This window comes from Leucoraja erinacea, chromosome 9 (genome assembly GCF_028641065.1).
Source record: "Leucoraja erinacea ecotype New England chromosome 9, Leri_hhj_1, whole genome shotgun sequence".
Lineage (NCBI taxonomy): Eukaryota > Metazoa > Chordata > Chondrichthyes > Rajiformes > Rajidae > Leucoraja > Leucoraja erinaceus.
Genome location: NC_073385.1, coordinates 22,743,164 through 22,765,585, shown reverse-complemented (window position 1 = coordinate 22,765,585; position 22,422 = coordinate 22,743,164). Strand labels below are relative to the sequence as shown.

General features: G+C 41.5%; 1 protein-coding gene across 1 annotated transcript in view; it reads left to right on the top strand.

The window, feature by feature from the left end:
* The window catches only part of mnat1 (MNAT1 component of CDK activating kinase), a 105,116-nt gene that overhangs the window by 9,380 nt on the left and 73,314 nt on the right, over positions 1–22,422 (top strand). The window contains exons 2-3 of the mRNA XM_055640319.1: positions 16,969–17,121; positions 20,169–20,242. Coding sequence (XP_055496294.1) covers positions 16,969–17,121; positions 20,169–20,242 — 227 coding nt within the window. The remainder of the gene's footprint in view (positions 1–16,968; positions 17,122–20,168; positions 20,243–22,422) is intronic.

Genomic DNA, 22,422 nt, shown 5'->3' with positions numbered 1-22,422 from the left:
CTAATCCTTTTACTGTTATCCAAATGCCCCATCATTACCTCTTTAATAATTGACTCCAGCATCTTTTCCACTACCGAAGTCAGGCTAACTGGTCTGTAATTCCCCTGTTTTCTCTCTCTCGCACCTTTCTTGAAAAGTGGGATAACATTAGCTATCCTCCAATCCACAGGAACTGATCCTGAATCTATTGAACATTGGAAAATGATCACCAATGCATCCACTGTCTCTAGAGCCACCTCCCCGAGGACCCTGGGATGCAGACCATCCAGCCCAGGAGATTTATCATCCTTCTGTCTTATTAGCCTACGCAATACTATTTTTCGCCAAATGAAAATTTCTTTCAGTTCCTCGACCCCCTTAGATCCTCTGTCCTCCAGTACTTCTGGGAGATTGTTTGTGTCTTCCTTAGTGAAGACAGATCCGAAGTACCTGTTCAACTCTTCTGCCATTTCCTTGTTCCCCATAATAATTTCACCCGTGTCTGCCTTCAAGGGACCCACATTTGACTTTGCTACTCTTTTTCCCTTAACATATCTAAAGAAGCTTTTACTGTCCTTCTTTATATTCCTGGCCAGCTTCCCTTCGTACTTCATCTTTTCAGCCCACATTGCCCGTTTTTGTTTCCTTCTGTTGTCCTATGAAAGTTTCCCAACCCTCTGGCTTCCGGCTACTCTTTGCTGTGTTATACATCTTTTCTATTAGTTTTATTCTATCCCTAACTTCTCTTGTCAGCCACAGTTGCCTCCTACTCCCCTTAGAATCTTTCTTCCTTTTTGGAATGAAATGATCCTGTGTCTTCCGGACTATGCCCAGAAATTCCAGCCATTGCTGTTCCACCGTCATTCCTGCTGGTATCCCTTTCCAGTCTACCATGGCCAGCTCCTCTCTCATGCCTTCATAATCCCCTTTGTTCAGCTGCATCACTGCCACTTCCGATTTAACCTTCTCCTTCTCAAATCGCAGATTAAAACTAATCATATTATGATCACTACCTCCAAGCGGTTCCTTTACCTTGAGTTCTCTTATCAAATTTGGTTCATTGGACAACACTAAATCCAGAATTGCCTTTCTCTGGTCGGCTCCATTACAAGCTGCTCTAAGAATCCATCTCGGAGGCACTCTACAAACTCTCTTTCTTGGGGTCCTGAACCAACCTGATTGATGAGAATCTTATAACTATTTCCCCCAACATCACCTTTTCTGGTAATAGCAGCATAAAAAAAGTTGGAAAACTCAACGTCAGGCAACATTAGTTGAAGAAGAAACAGTTAAAAGTCCAGGCCCTTTCTGAGAACTGAGAAAGATAGGTTAGTAATAGGTTAGTTGAGATAACAGGTGAAGGTGGAACAAACAGAATTTCCCTGATAGTGTGAAATAATGTGCCCATTAAGCAGCAGTTAAAATCAGATTAAGCCGCTTTATCCATGTAATGTGTTGCTGAAGTTGTATAGTATGGCCAACTCGAACGTACCAGCTGGCTAAACCATACAAAAAAAAGAAAAAGGATATCTCCAATCTCTCACCACTATGGTCCAAGGTCCCTACCTGCTTTATAAGGACACCCATGATAGCAGTGCCAAGATGAGCAATGTGACTGACATGCCTTTAAAATCACTGACCAGTGGCACTAATGTCCATTGTGATGAGTGCTTTGAGAGGTTGATTGTTAACTCCTGCCTTTGTAATGACTGTGCCAATTTTATTTCACCTACTGCCACAACAGTTTGACAGCAGATGCAACCACCTTGAATTTGGTGGTACATGCTTTCAAGCTTTTGTATCTTCTGCCTAATGGAAGGGGGAGAAGAGGTGATGGCCAGGTGTGAGAGATCCTACATTATGTTGTCTGCTTTCCTGAAGCAGTGTGAAGTGTGTTTAGAGTTATTGAAAAGAAGGGGGAGGCTGGTTTAAGTGATGTGCTGGGCTGTTAGGATGCGTTCCATGTTGCATCTATATGTGTCATTGGAGGCATTCCAAATTTTCTTGGTCTTCTGAGGAAGTCGAGGTGTTGGTGTGTTTTCTTGGCTATCACATTATTGTGTTTGGACCAGGACAAATTGTTGGTGATATTTACACCTAGGAACTTGAGCTCTTGACTATCTCCATTCCTGCACCATTGATGTAGACTGGCATGTACTCCACCCACTTCCCGAGGTCAATAACGAGCTATTTTGTGTGGATGACATTGAAGAGCTATTGTCTTGACATGTCTAAGCTCTCTATCTCCTTCGTGTACTTTGTCTCATCATAGTTTGAAATCTGGCCCACGATGGTGATGTCATAAGCAAATTTGTAAATCGATCTGAAGCAGAATTTTGCTGCACAGTTGTGAGTGTATAGGGGGTATAGTAAGAGGCTGAGAATGCAGCCTTGCAAGAATTGCTGTTGAGAACATGTTGTCGCCTGTCCTTGCTAATAGCCGTCTGCAGGTCTGGAATTCAGTTGAGAAGAGGTGGGGGTGCGTGGTCAGTGCTGAGTTAGTTGGAGTTTGATTTGTATCGTGCAGAGGGATGCGGTTATGGCTGCTGGAAATCAATTCTGGGACATTGCTGCACAAGTTCCTTGGGTTAGTGTCCCAGGCACAACCATTTTCAGTTGCTTTGTCAGTGAGTTTCTTTTCATCTTAAATGCAGGACTGAGATGTTTGCCGATAACTGCACAATGTTAAATTTCATTTGTAACGTGTTGCAGTCAAGAATGATGGGGCAACTGCCACATGGGACTGCCACCACCGGACATTCTCATCACACTTGCACACCGCCCTTACTTGGAAATGCATCGCTTTCCCTTATCACTGAATCTTGCCACTGAAATGTAATGCACAACAACTTTGTGGTAACAGATTCACTGCATGGTGCAGTGGTTCAAGAAGGTATAGAAGTTGGGAGGTTATGCTACAGTTGTATAAGACATTGGTGAGACTATGTTTGGAGTATTGTGTTCAGTTTTGATCCCTATGTTATTGGAAAGATGTTGTCAAGCTGGAAGGACTGCAGCAAAGATTTATCAAGATGTTGCCAGGACTCGAGGGCCTGAGGTGTAGGGAGAGGTTAAGCAGGTTAGGGCTTTATTCCTCAGGAGTGCAGGAGGATGAGGGGTATAAGATCATGAGAGAAATAGATTGGGTAAATGCACAGAACTTTTTGCCCACAGTGGGGTAATTGAGAACCAGAAGACATAGGTTTAAGGTGAGGGAGGAAAACTTTAATAGGAACCTGAAGGCTAACCTTTTTACACAAAGTTCAGTATAGTTTATTGTCACGTGTACTGAGGTACATTGAAAAGCTTTTTTTGTATGCTAACCAGTCAGCAGAAAGACAATAATGATTACAATCGATCCATTTACAGTGTATAGATACATGATGGTGGGTATATGGAACGAACTGCCAGAGGAGGTTGTTGAGGCAGGTACTATCATAATATATACCATTTAGACAGGTACATGGATAGGATAGGATTAGAGGGTTATGGGCCAAGTGTGGGCTGGTGGGATTAGTTTAGATGAGGCATGTTGGTGGTCTGGGGCAAGTTGGGCCGAAGGGCCTGATTCCACGTTGTATGACTCAATAAAGTGACTAGGCACTATAGAGTCATGCAACATGGAGACGGGCCTTCGGTCCACTGAGTGTTTGCCACCCATCATGTACGTCCTTTCATTTGCCCCACTGCCCCTCTCCACATTCTACCTCTCATCTACACAATGGGGAATTTATTGTGGCCAATTAACCTACTAACCCACACAATTCACATGTAGAATGTGCAAATTCCACTCTGGAATTCCCCGGAGGCTAAGGTTGAACCTAGGGTTACTGGAGCTGTGAGGTAGCAGCTCTGCAAGATGGGCTGATGTATTGTCCCACTACCACCATAGGAAAGAGGCTGACGTCAGGCAACACCGTGGTAGTTGGAGACTCCATTGTGAGAGGTACGGACAGGGGTTTCTGCAGCAACAGACGGGATTCGAGGATGGTGTGCTGCCTCCCTGGTGCCAGGATCCAGGATGTCACGGACAGAGTGCAGAAAATCCTCAAGGGCGAAGGTGAACAGCCGGAAGTTGTAGTGCATGTTGGCGCAAACAATGTCGGAAATAAGGGGATGAATATTCTGAAGCGTGACTTTAGAGCGCTCGGAAAAATGCTGAAAGTCAGGACCTCCAGGGTTGTTATCTCCGGTTTACTTCCAGTTCCTCGTGCTGGCAAGAGCAGGAACAGGGAGATACAGGACCTGAATGTGTGGCTGAGGAACTGGTGCAGGGGGCAGGGATTTAGATTCTTAGACCACTGGGATTTGTTTTGGAGTAAGGGGGAACTGTACAAAAGGGACGGATTGCACCTTAACAGGTGGGGGACCGGCATTCTGGCAGGCAGGTTTGCCACTGCTACACGGGTGGGGTGTCACATGGGATAGTCAAGGACAGAGTTAAAGGGAAAGGGAGTAAAGGGATAGTTAATGACCCCAGAATTAACGGGAAAGAAAGCTCACAAAGGGATAGGAGAATATGGCCAAGTGTAGTAGGGATCGATGTGAAAGGTGAGATGCGTAAGGATTTAAAAGTACTGTATTTGAATGCGTGAAGTATAAGAAGTAAAGTAGATGAGGCTCAGGTAGAGGTTGGTAGATATGACATTGTGAGGATAGTGTGGCTGCAGGAGGATCGGGTCTGGGAACTTAATATTCAGGGTTATAACTCCTATAGAAAGGACAGGCAGGGTGGGCAGAGGAGGGGGGTAGTTCTGCTGGTGAGGGATGGAATTCAGTCCCTTGCGACGGAAAGCATTGGGACTGACGAGGTACAGTCACTGTGAATTGAGTTGAGGAATTGCAAAGGCAAGACGACACTAATTGGTGTTATCTACAGACCCCCAAATAGTAGCCATATAGGGTGTAAGTTGCAGCAGGAGTTAAAACTGGCATGTAACAAAGGTAATGCCACTGTGGTGATGGGGGATTTCATTATGCAGGTAGACTGGGAAAATCAGGTTGGTTCAGGACCCCAAGAAAGAGAGTTTGTAGAATGCCTCCGAGATGGATTCTTAGAGCAGCTTGTAATGGAGCCGACCAGAGAAAAGGCAATTCTGGCTTTAATCTTGTCCAATGAACCATATTTGATAAGAGAACTCGAGGTAAAGGAACCATTTGGAGGTAGTAATCAAAATACGATTAGTTTTAACCTGCAATTTGAGAAGGGGAAGGTTAAATTGGAAGTGTCAGTGATGCAGTTGAACAAAGAGGACTATGAAGGCATGAGAGAGGAGCTGGCCATGGTGGACTGGAAAGGAATCCTAGCAGGAATGATAGTGGAACAGCAATGGCAGGAATTTCTGGGCATAATCTGGAAGACACAGGATCATTTCATTCCAAAAAGGAAGAAATATTCTAAGGGGAGTAGGAGGCAACTGTGGCTGACAAGAGAAGTTAGGGATAGAATAAAACTAAAAGAAAAGATGTATAACACAGCAAAAAGTAGCCAGAACCCAGAGGATTGGGAAACTTTCATAGGACAACAGAAGGAAACAAAACGGCCAATACGGGCTGAAAAGATGAAGTATGAAGGGAAGCTAACCAGGAATATAAAGAATGATAGTAAAAGCTTATTTAGTTATGTTAAGGGAAAAAGAGTAGCAAAGTCAAATGTGGGCCCGTTGAAGGCAGACACGGGTGAAATTATTATGGATATCAAGGAAATGGCAGAAGAGTTGAACGGGTACTTCGGATCTAATAACCATATGACCATATAACAATTACAGCACGGAAACAGGCCATCTCGGCCCTACAAGTCCGTGCCGACACAACTTTTTTTCCCTTAGTCCCACCTGCCTCAACTCATACCATAACCCTCCATTCCCTTCTCATCCATATGCCTATCCAATTTATTTTTAAATGATACCAACGAACCTGCCTCCACCACTTCCACTGGAAGCTCATTCCACACCGCTACCACTCTCTGAGTAAAGAAGTTCCCCCTCATGTTACCCCTAAACCTCTGTCCCTTAATTCTGAAGTCGTCCTCTTGTTTGAATCTTCGCTATTCCCAAAGGGAAAAGCCTGTCCACATCAACTCTGTCTATCCCTCTCATCATTTTAAAGACCTCTATCAAGTCCCCTCCCCCTTAACCTTCTGCGCTCCAGAGAATAAAGACCTAACTTATTCAACCTATCTCTGTAACTTAGTTGTTGAAACCCAGGCAACATTCTAGTAAATCTCCTCTGTACTCTCTCTATTTTGTTGACATCCTTCCTATAATTGGGCAACCAAAATTGTACACCATACTCCAGATTTGGGCTCACCAATGCCTTGTACAATTTTAACATTACATTCACTAAGGAAGACACAAACAATCTCCCAGATGTACTGGAGGACAGAGGATCTAATGGGGTAGAGGAACTGAAATAAAATTTCATTAGGCGAGAAATAGTATTGGGTAGGCTAATGGGACTGAAGGATGATAAATCCCCTGGGCCTGATGGTCTGCATCCCAGGGTCTTCAGGGAGGTGGCTCAAGAAATAGTGGATGAATTGGTGATCATTTTCCAATGTTCAATAGATTCAGAATCAGTTCCTGTGGATTGGAGGATAGCTAATGTTATCTCACTTTTCAAGAAAGGAGTGGGAGTGAAAATGGGGAATTACAGACCAGTTAGCCTGACTTCGGTGGTGGGAAAGATGCTGGAGTCAATTATTAAAGAGGTAATAATGGGGCATTTGGATAGCAGTAAAAAGATTAGTCCAAGTCAGCATGGATTTATGAAAGGAAAATCATGCTTGACTAATCTTCTGGAATTTTTTGAGGATGTGACAAGTAAAATGGATGAAGGAGAGCCAGTGGATGTAGTGTATCTAGACTTTCAGAAAGCCTTTGATAAAGTCCCCCACGGGAGACTGGTGACCAAAATTAGAGCACATGGTATTGGGGGTAAGGTGTTGACGTGGATAGAAAATTGGTTGGCAGACAGGAAGCAAAGAGTAGGAGTGAACGGATCCTTTTCAGAATGGCAGGCAGTGGCAAGTGGAGTGCCGCAAGGCTTGGTGTTGGGGCCGCAACTGTTTACCATATATATTAATGATTTGGAAGAGGGAATTAGGAGCAACACTAGCAAGTTTGCAGATGACACAAAGCTGGGTGGCAGTGTGAACTGTGAAGAGGTGTTGGGAGGTTGCAGGGTGACCTGGACAGGTTGAGTGAGTGGGTGGATGCATGGCAGATGCAATATAATATAGATAAATGTGAGGTTATCCACTTTGGTGGCAAAAACAAGGGGGCAGATTATTATCTCAATGGGGTTAGGTAAGGGGGAGGTACAGCAAGACCTGGGTGTCCTTGTACACCGGTCACTGAAAGTTGGCGTGCAGGTACAGCAGGCAGTGAAGAAAGCTAATGGAATGTTGGCCTTCATAACAAGAGGATTTCAGTATAGGAATAGAGAGATTCTTCTGCAGTTGTATAGGGCTCTGGTAATACCACATCTGGAGTATTGCGTACAGTTTTGGTCTCCTAATTTGAGGAAGGACATCCTTGTGATTGAGGCAGTGCAGCATAGGTTCACAAGATTGATCCCTGGGATGGGGGGGACTGTCATACGAGGAAAGATTGAAAAGACTAGGCTTGTATTCACTGGAGTTTAGAAGGATGAGGGGGATCTTATAGAAACTTATAAAAGGACTGGACAAGCTAGATGCAGGAAAAATGTTCCTAATGTTGGTCGAGTCCAGAACCAGGAGCCACAGTCTTAGAATAAAGGGGAGGCTATTTAAGACTGAGGTGAGAAAAAACTTTTACCCAGAGGGTTGTGAATTTGTGGAATTCCCTGCCACAGAGGGCAGTGGAGGCCAAATCACTGGATGGATTTAAGAGTGAATTAGATAGAGCCCTCGGGACTAGTGGAGTCGAGGGATATGGGGTGAAGGCAGGCACGGGTTATTGATTGGGGATGATCAGCCATGATCACAATGAATGGCGGTGCTGGCTCGAAGGGCTGAATGGCCTCCTCCTGCACTATTTTCTATGTTTCTATGATATTTAGGAATAGGTAATAATTCTGACTTGGCAAACAAAGTCGACATCCCAAAAATGAGTGAATAGTTTTTACAGTTCTAATACATGTTCCCAGGACTTGAACTTTTGTCTTTTTAATTTTGGTTCAGTTTGGGAGTGTATTTTCAATGGAGTCATACAGCACGTGAACACGCACTTCTGCCGAACTTGTCTATATTGGCCAGGTTTTATAACTAAGCTATTCCCATTTGCCTGTGTTTGGACTACATCCCTCTTAATCTCTTATGCATATACCTTTCTAAATGTCTCTTAAGTGCCACCATTGTATCTAACTCTGAGGCTTCCGCTGTGAGTTCATTCCATATATATATGACCTTCTGCATGAAGAAATTGCCCTTAGGATCTCTTTTAAATCTTTCCCCTCATCTTAAACCGATGCTCTCTAGTCTGGACTCTTCTACCCTGGGAAAAAGACTGATAATTCCCCTCACATGATTTTGTATACCTTTCAGCTTCCAGGAGATAAAGTCCCAGCCTATCCATGTTTCCTTATAACTGAAGCCTTTAAGTCCTTGTACCATCCTGTTGAATCTTTTCTGCCTATTCTTCCTATAGCAGACAACCAGAACTGCACGCAGCATTTCAATTTTAGCTGCAGTACTCTAGTATTTATCTAAAAAAAAAGATATTTATGATATGCATCTAAATATAAGCATTGGCTCTCCATAATTATCACTTCAACCTAATCATTGTCATTCAGGTAGTTGCAAACACTTTGTATTTCACCCCATTTGTTAGAATACTCCTACACTTACAGCGAATTTCACCATTATCACAGTGTACACATGACCATGTAATTTTGCTTTAATACTTCCAAGAAATACAGTTAATTTCAGCCTGATAAGTTAACATGCCATCTGTTCCATTGACTGCAAACACGCCCCAATTTTTACTTTACATAAACATCCAACTGGTTTTGGATGGTAATTTAGCTGCTTTTAGAAACTGGTTCTAGCAAGCCAAGGACCTCCTGCACAGTGGTGTCACATGACTTGTATTTATGTAGTTAGTGGGATGTAATACAGGTGTGTTTAATCTTTTTCTTTGAATGTTGGCAAACAGAAGGGGAGTTTGTAGTCAATTAGCAATGGCTTGTGTGCTCTGCCGAGGGTTATTCTGACTTGTTTAATTCTACAAATAAAATCAAGGTGAGGCAGGAATGCTCTAAGCTCAGAATTGTTTAATGTTGAGTTTGCACATAATTTGAATATTAGCAAGCATTATTTAAATGTCATTTGTGTTGGGTGTAGGATGTTGAACTCAAAGAGGTTTTTTTTAAAGATGTCTGTGTGAATTACATTTTTTATTCTAATATTGATGCAGGAAATGTGAGATTATTTTCAGTCTTTGCTGAGTGCCAATGAATTCTTCTCAGAATTGCAAATGATGATTCCCTAGTTATAATTTTTTTATAGATTTGGATTAATCTTGGATCTTGCCAGACTTCTGGAGAGGATGCCCCCTTTTCTGCAACCCTGTTCACCTAATTTGTTTATACACATGGTGGATGGTGTTGCATGGTATTTCCAGTATCCATTAATATGCAGGCACACGTTCAAAGCTAAAGGCAGCACATGTATCTGAATAAATCAGAATGAAAAGGTAGAAGCCATGATGTTGACCAGAAGCTACCAATGTGTTGGACTTGTCTTCCCGGGAAGGGAATCTTCCATTGCTACCTGGCCTTCCCTCAATATGGCTCCAAACACATGTGAATGACCTTTAACTGCCCTCTCAAATGGCTTGGTAATCCACTCGGTTTAAGGGCAATTAGGGATGGACAATAAATTCTCAGCCTGGGCAATGATCAGAGTTGCAACAGAATAATACTTTATTTGCAATGTTTTGCAACATACGTGGAATTTTATTTGCCAAGTCAGTCATACAAATAAAAGCAATGGATCACCCTAAACACATTTTAACATGAACATCCACCACAGTGACTCCTACACATTCCTCAGTGTGATGGAAGGAAAAATAAAGTTCAAGTGTCTTCCCTTTGTTCTCCTGCGGTCGGGGGCCTCGAGCCCTCCGTTGATGGGACCATCTTGACTCCCGTAGCCGGCGGTGTTTGGGCCCTCCGCGTCGAGGCAATCGGCTCCTGAATCGGGGGGATGTCAGCTACCCCGCGCTGGATGATCGAACCTCGCATCGGGGCCGGTCGAACCTTTCGCGATGTTGGAGCTCCCGACTCGGCCTCTCCCGAGACTGCGAGCTCTTGATAGTAAGTCCGCAGGCTGCGGTTGGAGTGATCCCAGGCAAGGGATCAGCTCCGATGTTAAGTCCGCACCCCTCGGTGGGGCTCACAACAGTCCTAGGAGGCCTCCAGCTCCATCGATGGAAGGCCGCAGAGCGCCTGGAGTATGCGATGCGAAAATCAATCGCATCTCCGCAAGGTGAGAACCTGAAAAAAAGTTTCCCCCGATCCCCTCCCTCTCCCCCCACATTAGACAAACCGAAGAACATTAAAACAAGCTTTTAACAAACACCAAAAATAAAATAAAAAGATGAAAAAACAAACAGACTGCCGGCAGAGCTGCCATCGTACGGCGCCCCTGGTGGTAATGATGTTTGGATCCTGTGAGTTAATCTGAAATAGAAGATTTGTTCAGTGAGTGCCAAGAAGACGTTCTTTTGCTGTTGCACTAATTTTCTCTGGAGAAATAAACCGTTAAAATTTATGCTGTCCCATAGTGTTTGATTGATTTAATTAATAATACTGAATAACAGTCACATCAAAAATCATTGTACCTTTTTAACATCTGTTATTTGTCTAATATTTATTACCATTACTGTACTCTGATCTAACAAAATGAAAATGTTCCTCACTAATTTATATTTGGTATTCGAAAAGAGTCGTTTCATTCTAAATGTCACTTTTTATTCTTTGAATGTCAAAGAGTATTTTATATGAGTTTGAGCAAAAGATTATGGAATAGTACAACCAGAACTGATACTCTGGATCTTTTGATCTAGCCTTGAAATTTCATGTCATATCTTACGTATTCAATGCTCTCGTAATTTAGTGTGGCAAAATAATGAAAATTCAAATCCTCCAGACAATCTAATATACCTCAGTGGAGACACTCATGGGTAGTGAATTTATATATGTGTAACTTTGTGATAAGTAGCGCACTTAAATTAATTACACAGCAGCAATTTGAACGTGGCATTTTGGGATTTGAAAGCATTTGTTTTATGATTAAACTGCAACATTGTCTATTAATTTATATTCAAGTAATAACCATTTTTGAGAAATTTTTTTTCTTTCAGACTCCAGCATTGTAATTCATTTTACAAGATCTGGATAATTTCATGAAGTATAATTGGACATGTTAAGTACTCGTTACAAAATCACGGGTGTGTTCTGAAACTAAGATGAAAAGTGAATTGGCACTTTATGATTTTTATTTGTTCTTTCCTCTGGGAATCATAATCCATTTTTAGCAGAACCCAGGAATATTTTAACCATTCCAACAGGACTCCATATGCGCAGCTTCTGTTTATCATTGTAAATAGTTTCTCCTTTGGGCTTGTAAGGAAACTTGAAGTCTGAAATCAGAATTAATTTAGGAAACATTTGAAATTATAGAAATTATAAGTATTATAGAAATCCTGCACAAATTGATGAAATTACCAAAGGGAATTTAAAACGATGCTGTTATTATTGCATATTCTACTCCATCACCCTGGTGGAGGCAGGTTCTCTGGATGCTTTCAAGAGAGCTAGATAGGGCTCTTAAAAATAGCGGAGTCAGCGGATATGGGGAGAAGGCAGGAACGGGGTACTGATTAGAGATGATCAGCCATGATCACATTGAATGGCGGTGCTGGCTCGAAGGGCATAATAACCTACTCCTGCACCTATTGTCTATTGTCTATTATCTATTGTCTATTAAATATGTTGTGAGTTATTCATTAATTTGGTAAATGTGTGCAATTTTAGTTGTTAAAGAAATGAGTGTAGAATTTCTTGCAATGGTGAGGCTGGCAATATTTGCTGTTTTGAAGTTACTCCAAAATTTCTTATTTTTGTAACTTTGTTGCCACAGCCAGCACATCAGCATGAAGTGGTAAATTGGAAGAAATCATGTATCTGGCTGTTCACTTGAATATTTGTGTAGTTGTGTTCCCATACCAGCTTGCAACCAAAATAAAGCTTCAAAGATTCAATGAATTGATTGGTTGTAAATTGTTAATATTGTTCTTGGCATTACTTGGACAAACTTTGATTGTTTTCACTGTAGGCTGAGGGGATGTGGCTGAAGTATATAAACATATGAGAGGACTACATGGGTTAGATTGTCAGCTTTTTTTTACCAGTGTAGAAATGTCAACCACATAGCTTTAAGGTGAGAGGCAGGTAATTTCAGGGGACATGCAAGGTAGGATTTTCACACCAGGAGTGGTGGTGTGGTATTCTCTCCTTTTTCAGGCCTTGAGTGCATTCAAGATAATATTTAGAAATTTCAGTCGAAAATTTACAGATATTGGATATACTAAATAAAACAGAAAATTCTGGAAACACTCTGCCACACTGGGCAGAGTTCACATTTCAGACTGAAGATTCTTTGGTGGAACTGCAAAAGGAAGATAAAAAAGGTTGTTTTAAGTTCCAGAAAACATGGCAGGAAAGACGGATAGGACAAAGGGCAGATTTGTAACAGGGAAGGCCAGGATTGTCATGGTCAGTATGGTCAGATAGGTTAATGCGACAATCATATTGGGGCTTCTTCATCTGTCTAATGTGTTGCTAATACAATAGAACTCCGATAATCTGTTCTGCAAAGCTCTTTGGTGCTGGACTAACAAATGTTCTGGACCAGGTAGACACAAAATGCTGGAGTAACTCAGCGGAAGAAGGAATGGGTGGCGTTTCTGGTCGAGACCCTTCTTCAGACAAGACTGAATTGTTCTGGACTATTGGTTGTTATCCTTGTTAATACTCCAAGATATATTTGTAATTTTTGTTTAAGTATTACATGGTATTATGATTAAAATTTCCATGGAACAGGTAAGTTTGAATGGAGTGCAGAAAATGGGGCCCTGGGTTGTAAAGGGAACACGGCCAACATCACCTGCTGATCAGATGTTGAATTCTTGGGATTTTGGAATTATTGGATCATAGATTTTAGTTTTGGAGATACAGCCTGGAAACGGGCCCTTCGACCCCCCCCCCCCCCCCCCCCCCCCCCCCCTCCCAAGTCCATGCCAACCATTAAACATCTGTTCACACTAGTTCTATGTTATCCCACTTTCTTATCCATTCCCAATGCTTTGAGGCCATTTTACGGAGGCTAATTAACCTACAAACCTGCTCATCTTTGGAATGTGGGATGAAACCGGAGCATCTGGAGGAAACGCACGCAGTCACAAGGAGAATGTGCAAACTCCACTCCAATTGCACTCAAGGTCAGGATTGAGCCTGGGTGTCTGGCACTGTGATGTAGCAGTTCTACCAGCTGAGCCACTGTGCTGCCCTTGTATTACTGGAGTTTCAGCAGGTTAGGTGGTATTAATGAGGAAAGGATGAGCTTCTATCATGCCTGTATGACATAGCGGAAATGGCCAGTTTTGTGATTAAGGCTTGGTGATTCTTTGTGAGAAAGTAATTAACCTGAACTTGGATAATTTAATATTGAATCCAGAAGCCTAAGAATGTTCCCACTTGAAATGTGATGTATTATTCCACAAAACATGTTTTTAAATCTCTGAATGGGCTCGCCCCGCCTTACCTCTCTGAGCTGCCCCACCCATACGCTCCTGCCCGGTCCCTCAGGTCAGCTGGTCAGCTGCTCCTGGAGGTACCGAGGTCTAGTCGGAGGCTCAGAGGGGATAGAGCCTTCTCTGTTGCTGCTCCGGCACTCTGGAACACCCTGCCGCTGCACATCAGACAGGCCCCCTCACTGTCCATCTTCAAATCCAGTGTTAAAACGCATTTGTACTCCCTGGCTTTTGACCATGCCTGAGGCTTTGCTTCTGTTTGTGGTGTTTTTGATGTTTCTTTATTTTACATGTCTTTTCCTACTATTTCTTTTGATTGTTATTTTTGGTGTGTATTAACTTTTTTGTCAATGATTAGTGATGTACAGCACTTTGTTGCAGCTATGTTTGTTTTTAAAGTGCTCTATAAATAAAATTATTATTATTATTAAAACCTGCGTTGGTGTCGCAGTCCAAGAGGCCACAGACAGATAGGTTGGGATGGAGAATTGATGTGGCAGGCAACAGGTAGCCAGGGTCGCTCTTATGCCCCTTAAGAAACCTGAACGGAAACCTCTGGTGACCTTGCGCCCCAACCAAGGTTTCCATGAGTCGCCAGAGGTTTTGGTCACTCGCCTGGAAAGCCTCGACCGAAGTGTGAGCTGCATCTACTGACCAAAGATCCTACAGGATCCTACGGGGGGGAGGGGGGGAGGAGGAGGAGTGGAGACTGTTTTAAGAAGTTTAATAAAGTTAGCGGGCATTTTACCTTCTTGCGGATCTTCTAGCTCCTGAAAACCAAAGATCCTATAGGATCTTTTCTGAAAACTCCAATGAGCCAATCAAAATGGCCGGTCAGCGAAGGAGATTGTCTTCGACTGCCTGTAAGTAAATAGCGACCCCACTCCACTGGCTACGACCAAACGGCAACCTATTTTTAGTCGAGGCCGGTTTTGATTTTGTTGAAATAATCACAGGAACATAGAAGAAGCCTCGACTACGCAGAAAACACTTTTGGCCATTAGGGAGAGTGACCAAAACCTCCGGGAACCTCACGGAAACCTTGGGCGGGGCACAAGGTCACCAGAGGTTTCCGTTCAGGTTTCCTAAGTGGGACGGGGATTACAGACCGAGTGCAGATGCCACACAAAGTGATCACCGAACTGCATTTAGTATCTCCATCGTAAAGGAATCCGTATTATGAGCACTGAAGGCACACACTTGACTAGAAGAGCATGTGAATTGCTGCTTCACCTGGAAAAATTGCTTGGGTCTCTGGGAAGGGAAGAAGAAGTGAAAGGGTAGTTGTGTCGTATGTGCTTGTATGGGAACATGCCATACCTCTAGTTTCCCTCCCCCCTGACTCTCAGTCTGAAGAAGGGTTTCAACCCAAAATGTCGCCTAGTCTTTTTCTATTCATTCAGATGCTGTCTGATGCGCTGAGTTACTCCAACATTTTGTCTCTATCTTCAGTGTAAACCAGTATCTGCAGTTCCTTCCCATATATAAAATGGGGAGTGGTTGGTGGAGATAAACCAAGGAATTGCAATCTAGTTAAACAAACAAACATTTTCTTTTTGTGGGTTGTATATACGATACAATTCAGCATTTATTGATTATTTGAAAGGGTAAATTGGTCCGGCACAGAAGTCTGACTGAAGCTTGAACCCAGGATTAGATGAATAGTTATGTTTTATAATCTATGGACCTATCTCCAAAGTTGTATTATTGGTAAATTATTCTATTCTTTTTTATTGTTTTTTTTTTCCTTCTCTCTCCCTATCTATATTTAAAAAAATAAACAAATAGAAGCCGAGTTAATATACAATTGATAAATGAGGCCCCTATTGCTTTGATAGTTGGAATCCCATCTATTAACAATATGTAATTGATATACAAAATGTGTTTTGATTATGCTTCTAATAAAATATATTATTTAAAAAATAAAAAATGTATTCAATTGTAACTGAATAGTGTGTTCCTATACATTGGGTTTTCACATCAAGTAGGTTTGAGGTTGTGCGGAGTTGCCAAATCTCGGAGAAGATTTACAAGGATGTTACCAGGACTCGTATATTCGTAGAATCATTTATGACCAGCAATCTGCAGCGGCTAGTCTATGCCTGCTTTAAAAGCTGTCATTGATTTTTAAATGTCTTCAATGGATGGAAGGAAGTGATTAAAAAATAGAAATTATAAGATCATAAAAAAAATCAAACCACACAAACATTGAAATGAAACAAAATTTAAAAAAAAGTAATTTGCTTTTTCCTATTGCCTCCTAAATCTTTTCCCTGCAATCTTCAGTATAGTTGATGTGTTCTGTGATTCTGTACCATGTCAGACTTAGCACAGGATCTGAGAGGCAATTTCCTGCTGTAATATTGGAGAATCCCATTAAGATTGTGCTCTGTCACTGGACTTCACGTGGAATCCAGCTATGGGGTAAACTGATGAATTAATCCTTCCAAATCTGTTAATAAGTCTTAGAGTACAATATTTTTCAATGCACGTGTGAAAGGCTGGGACTTTAGATTCAACAGCTGATGGCCAGGATTTCCATTTGGAAATATTCGTAAAAGCCTGCACAATCTGGCCCATTGTTTCATTTTGTCACAACAAATGCTTCCTCATTGGCAATTAACATATTTAGGCAAGTATTAATTATGTAGATCTAAAATATCTTGAAATGGTCAATACCAAGTTCCAATTGTCTTTTTCTTGTAGAATTCTTGTGATATTCTTGTAGAAAACATTATTATATAATAAAAAAACCCTGAAAACCCCACGTTAGCTTTCTCTGGGTGCACCGGTCTCCTCCTACATTCCAAAGATGTGCAGGTTTGTAGGTTAATTGGCTTTTGTAACTAGTCCCCAGTGTGTAGGATAGAGCTGGTGTACCATTGATTACTGGTTGGCGTGGATTTGGTGGGCCGAAGGACCTGTTTCAATGCTGTTCATAAACTAAACTCAACCAAAAAATAAATACTTGTAATAGCTTCCCAACCACCTTATGATTACAGGATTGTAAGGGATGCAAACATTTTATCATAGTCTAAGTGAGTACATTATGCTGTCTTTACTGTTATTCTTTTCTAACGACTTTGATTCAATCATCAAACATTCCCAGTGTTATTGTACATGAGGCAAATGCTGTTATTTTTTCTATTGGGAATTTTGAAAATTTAAAATTAACTCCTTTTTTTAACAGGTGCGAGAGCTGTGTGGAACTGTTGTTTGTCAGAGGTTCTGGAAGCTGTCAGGAATGTGGCACAGCACTCCGAAAGAACAACTTCAGAGTGCAACTCTTTGAAGATCCAACAGTGGATAAGGAGGTAGAGATTCGAAAGAAAGTATTAAAAATGTAAGAACATTTTACTTCTGCTGTTGGGTGGAATTTGTGAAAGTGGAAAGTGATAATTAATAGAATGTACATCAGACTAACAAGCTAGTCACAAGAGACTGCAGGTGCTGGAATCTTGAGCAAAAAACAAAGTGCTGCAGATGGGTCTAGACTTGAAACGTCTGTCCATTCCCTCTACAGGCTGCGTGACCTGCTGAACTGTTAGACAATGATTCGAGTCGGGTCCCTTCAGACTGATTGAATGGTGGGGAGAAAGCTGGAAAAGAGGTGGAGTTGGGGCAAAGCTTGGCAAGTGATAGATTGATACAGTTGAGGATTTTCAGATGGATGGAATTAGTTAAAAAAAGGCTGGAGGTAAAAAAGAGGAAAAAAAGGATGTCAGAGATGGAAAGCGGAGGTGTAGGAGTGAAATGTAAAGCCGGAAGTAGGGATATGGGTGGATGTGAAATTTAAAGCCAGAGGCTTTACCAAGGTCCATTTGTATTTTTCTTATAGAATTCTTGTGATATTCTTGTAGAAAACATTATTTTAAAAAAAGCCGGAAAACCCTTTTTTTTATTGTCAATATAGTATCCTAGTCCCAGATTTTTATTTTCTTGCAGGTTACTGATCCTAACTATCATTGATCTTATACAGCACTATGAAGTTCACTTCCATAATCTTATGTTCCCCGAGTCTATAACCATATAACAATTACAGCATGGAAACAGGCCACCTCGGTCCGTCTAGTCCGTGCCGAACACTTACTCTCACCTAGTTCCATCTACCTGCACTCGGACCATAACCCTCCATTCCTTTCCCGTCCATCTACCTATCCAATTTATTTTTAAATGATAAAATCGAACCTGCCTCCACCACTTCCACTGTAAGCTCACTCCACACAGCTACCACTCTCTGAGTAAAGAAGTTCCCCCTCATGTTACCCCTAAACTTCTGTCCCTTCATTCTAAAATCATGTCCTCTTGTTTGAATCTTCCCTACTCTCAATGGAAAAAGCTTAGCCACGTCAACTCTGTCTATCCCTCTCATCATTTTAAAGACCTCTATCAAGACCCGCCTTAACCTTCTGCGCTCCAAAGAATAAAGTCCTAACTTGTTCTACCTTTCTCTGTAACTATAACCTTAGTTCCAACCAGAAAAATTGTCTCTCCGATTCCCTCTGCAAATATTGCCGGACCTGCTGAGTTTTTCCAGTGTTTTATTTTTTGCTGAACAAGTTAGCAGGGCCTCTGGTGGAGATATTTGGGCCATCCATTGGCATGGGTGATTCTCTCATTCAATCCTTGATGGGCAATTTTTCTTCTTTCTATTTCTGCATCCTTATTCCTGGCCAAAAAATAGTTTAAATCTTTTCTCTCCAAGAAAGGTATTACAGAATGAATGCTATGCATTCCTTCTCTGAAGATTTTGACACCAAGGTCTTCAGTTCCAGAGTTTGAATCAATTTACATTATATGTTTGAAAGCACTGCCATTTTCAGCAATCTGGGAAACTTCCCTTAATTCCTTTCATATATTTTATGGTCATTTTTCAATCTATTATATTGCCTGGCTCCAGACTCTACAATCTTTGACCTTGCCATGAGTTCCTGAAGTGGCTCTTTGTTTGAGGCCTTCTGAAATGCAAGCACTGTTCATCCACTGCATTGGCCAGATCCTACTTAAAAAAAATCCAATAATATTAATCATCATCATCATCATCATTGAAAGCATTAGCGACACAGTGCTGCTGGTTTCCGACGGGAACGGTGACGGATGCACCACACATCTCTGTTCTCCAGTTCCTGCGGACTTCCACCGCTGGAAGTATAGGATTTTGGTGTGTGTGCTTCATCATCATTCCTTACAGTGATCGCAACTTCTACTGAAGTGTGGATGGCTGTTGGCTCGCTAGAAGTTCATCTATCATTTGACGGGTATCGTTTTTGGTCCACTGTTGGGGGCCCACAGCCCCCTCCTCACCTGGCAAACTAGGTTGGGGAGATGGTTTAGTCGCCAACTATTCAACCATGTAGCAGGTAGCATGGGATGGTCCCTGTGGCAGGGGGATCGCCCCCCGACCTGATCAATAACATTGGTTAAATATAAACCTTGTTGAAAAATACATGCTGACAATTCCTTTTACTACATTTGGCTGTTAACCATTTCATCTTTTAGCAAAGTACTTGGTACTTTTGTTACCACCTGATGTCAAGCCATCTGATCTGTAATTCTCAATTGATAGCTTCTCCCCTTTTGAAGATGAAAATGTTGTTTACTGTCTGCAAATTTTCTGATAAGGGGTCCACATAAGAAACTTTAATTTAACTGATCTCTACAGGGTGTGTTAAAAATTGTTTCCTGTAGAGCCTTTGGAAATTGCTGGAACAAACATGGTGCCAAATATTATTGCATCAGTATGATGGCACTGTGGTGCAGTGGTAGAGTTGCTAATGTGCAGCGCCAGAGATTCGGGTTCGATCCTGACTACGGGTGCTGTCTGTACGGAGTTTGTACGTTCTCCTGGTGACCGCATGTGTTTTCTCCGAGATCTTTGGTTCCTCCCACACTCCAAAGATGAACAGGTTTGTAGGTTAGTTGGCTTTGTATAAATGCAAATTGTCCCTAGTGTGTGTAGGATAGTGTTAATGCGCGGTGTGGACTTGGTGTGTCGAAGGGCCTGTTTCCGCGCTGTGTCCCTAAACTAAACTAAAAGTATGGATTTCAAGGCATGATTTAGTATAAATTGAAATTATTAATGGCAATTATTATTTCTTTGCTTTGCTTCTATTGGCCAAAGAATTATGCAGGGAAAGATTTTGAGGCTCACGTGAAAGTGAACATCACAATGCTGTGTAAAATAATGGTAAATAAAATCGGTAAGCTGTCAGACAAGATATCTGTATATCTAATATTATGTTGAACCAGCTTCAAATTGCTGAAAAAAATGTAATGTTCACTTTTTAACTTGAGTATCGCCTAATAGTTTCTGTAATTATGATTTTAGAATCATGTTATTTAATTGCAAGTTTTTTCAATATCTTTGTTTGCTCCCTTTTTGATGTGAAGATACAACAAAAGAGAAGAAGACTTCCATAGTCTAAATGAATATAATGACTTTCTTGAAGAGATTGAAGACATTGGTAAGTCTATGTGAATAATCTCATTTTTTATTTGTTCACAAAATATAGATGACTTGACAATATTGCCATTTATTGTCCATACTGATTTACCCCAAAACTTAGAAAACAGTTAGGGTCAACTACTTGGACAGTAAATATAAATTACTTTCTTTATTGCTCTTTATCTCTCTAACATTTTAACCAAAATATATCTGTCGAAATAGAATCTCTGGTTTTGCAATTCTTAGTCAATATTTCAACACAGGCAGAATCTGTGGCGGTTGATGGGAATGTGCTAAGAATGAAATGAGATTAGTGTAGGATTGGTGTAAATGTTTTGCAGTTGATGTTTTACCTGGATTGATGGGCCGAAGGTAAAGCTCAGGGGTGACCGCGCCATTGCGGTTGCAGCCCCTAGACTGTGGAACAGCATCCCCTTTCCCATCAGAACTGCCCCCTCCATCGACTCTTTTAAGTCGAGACTAAAGACTTGTAACCATATAACCATATAACAATTACAGCACGGAACCAGGCCATCTCGGCCCTACAAGTCCATGCCGAACAAATTTTTTTTCCCCTTAGTCCCACCTGCCTGCACTCGTACCATAACCCTCCATTCCCTTCTCATCCATATGCCTATCCAATTTATTTTTAAATGATACCAATGAACCTGCCTCCACCACTTCCACTGGGAGCTCATTCCACAACGCTACCACTCTCTGCGTAAGAAGTTCCCCCTCATATTACCCCTAAACTTCTGTCCCTTAATTCTGAAGTCATGTCCTCTTGTTTGAATCTTCCCTATTCTCAAAGGGAAAAGCTTGTCCACATCAACTCTGTCTATCCCTCTCATCATATTAAAGACCTCTATCAGGTTCCCCCTTAACCTTCTGCGCTCCAGAGAATAAAGACCTAACTTATTCAACCTATCTCTGTAACTTAGTTGTTGAAACCCAGGCAACATTCTAGTAAATCTCCTCTGTACTCTCTCTATTTTGTTGACATCCTTCCTATAATTGGGCGACCAAAATTGTACACCATACTCCAGATTTGGTCTCACCAATGCCTTGTACAATTTTAACATTACATCCCAGCTTCTATACTCAATGCTCTGATTTATAAAGGCTAGCATACCAAAAGCTTTCTTTACCACCCTATCTATATGAGATTCCACCTTCAAGGAACTATGCACGCTTATACCCAGATCCCTCTGTTCAACTGTATTCTTCAATTCCCTACCATTTACCATGTACGTCCTATTTTGATTTGTCCTGCCAAGGTGTAGCACCTCACATTTATCAGCATTAAACTCCATCTGCCATCTTTCAGCCCATTTTTCCAAATGGCCTAAATCACTCTGTAGACTTTGGAAATCCTCTTCATTATCCACAACACCCCCTATCTTGGTATCATCTGCATACTTACTAATCCAATTTACCACACCTTCATCCAGATCATTGATGTACATGACAAACAACAAAGGACCCAACACAGATCCCTGAGGCACCCCACTAATCACCTGCCTCCAACCCGATAAACAGCCATCCACCATTACCCTCTGGCTTCTCCCATTCAGCCACTGTTGAATCCATCTTGCTATTCCTGCATTTATACCCAACAGTTGAACCTTCTTAACCAACCTTCCATGAGGAACCTTGTCAAAGGCCTTACTAAAGTCCATATAGACAACATCCACTGCTTTACCCTCGTCAATTTCCCTAGTAACCTCTTCAAAAAATTCAAGAAGATTAGTCAAACATGACCTTCCAGGCACAAATCCATGTTGACTGTTCCTAATCAGACCCTGTTTATCTAGATGCTTATATATATTATCTCTAAGTATCTTTTCCATTAATTTGCCCACCACTGAAGTCAAACTAACAGGTCTATAATTGCTAGGTTTACTCTTAGAACCCTTTTTAAACAATGGAACAACATGCGCAGTACGCCAATCCTCGGGGACTATTCCCGTTTCTAATGACATTTGAAATATTTCTGTCATAGCCCCGGCTATTTCTACACTAACTTCCCTCAATGTCCTAGGGAATATCCTGTCAAGACCTGGAGACTTATCCACTTTTATATTTTTCAAAAGTGTCATTACTTCTTTTACTTTGAACCTCATAGTATCCATAGCTACTCTACTAGTTTCCCTTGCCTCACATAATTCAATATCCTTCTCCTTGGTGAATACCGAAGAA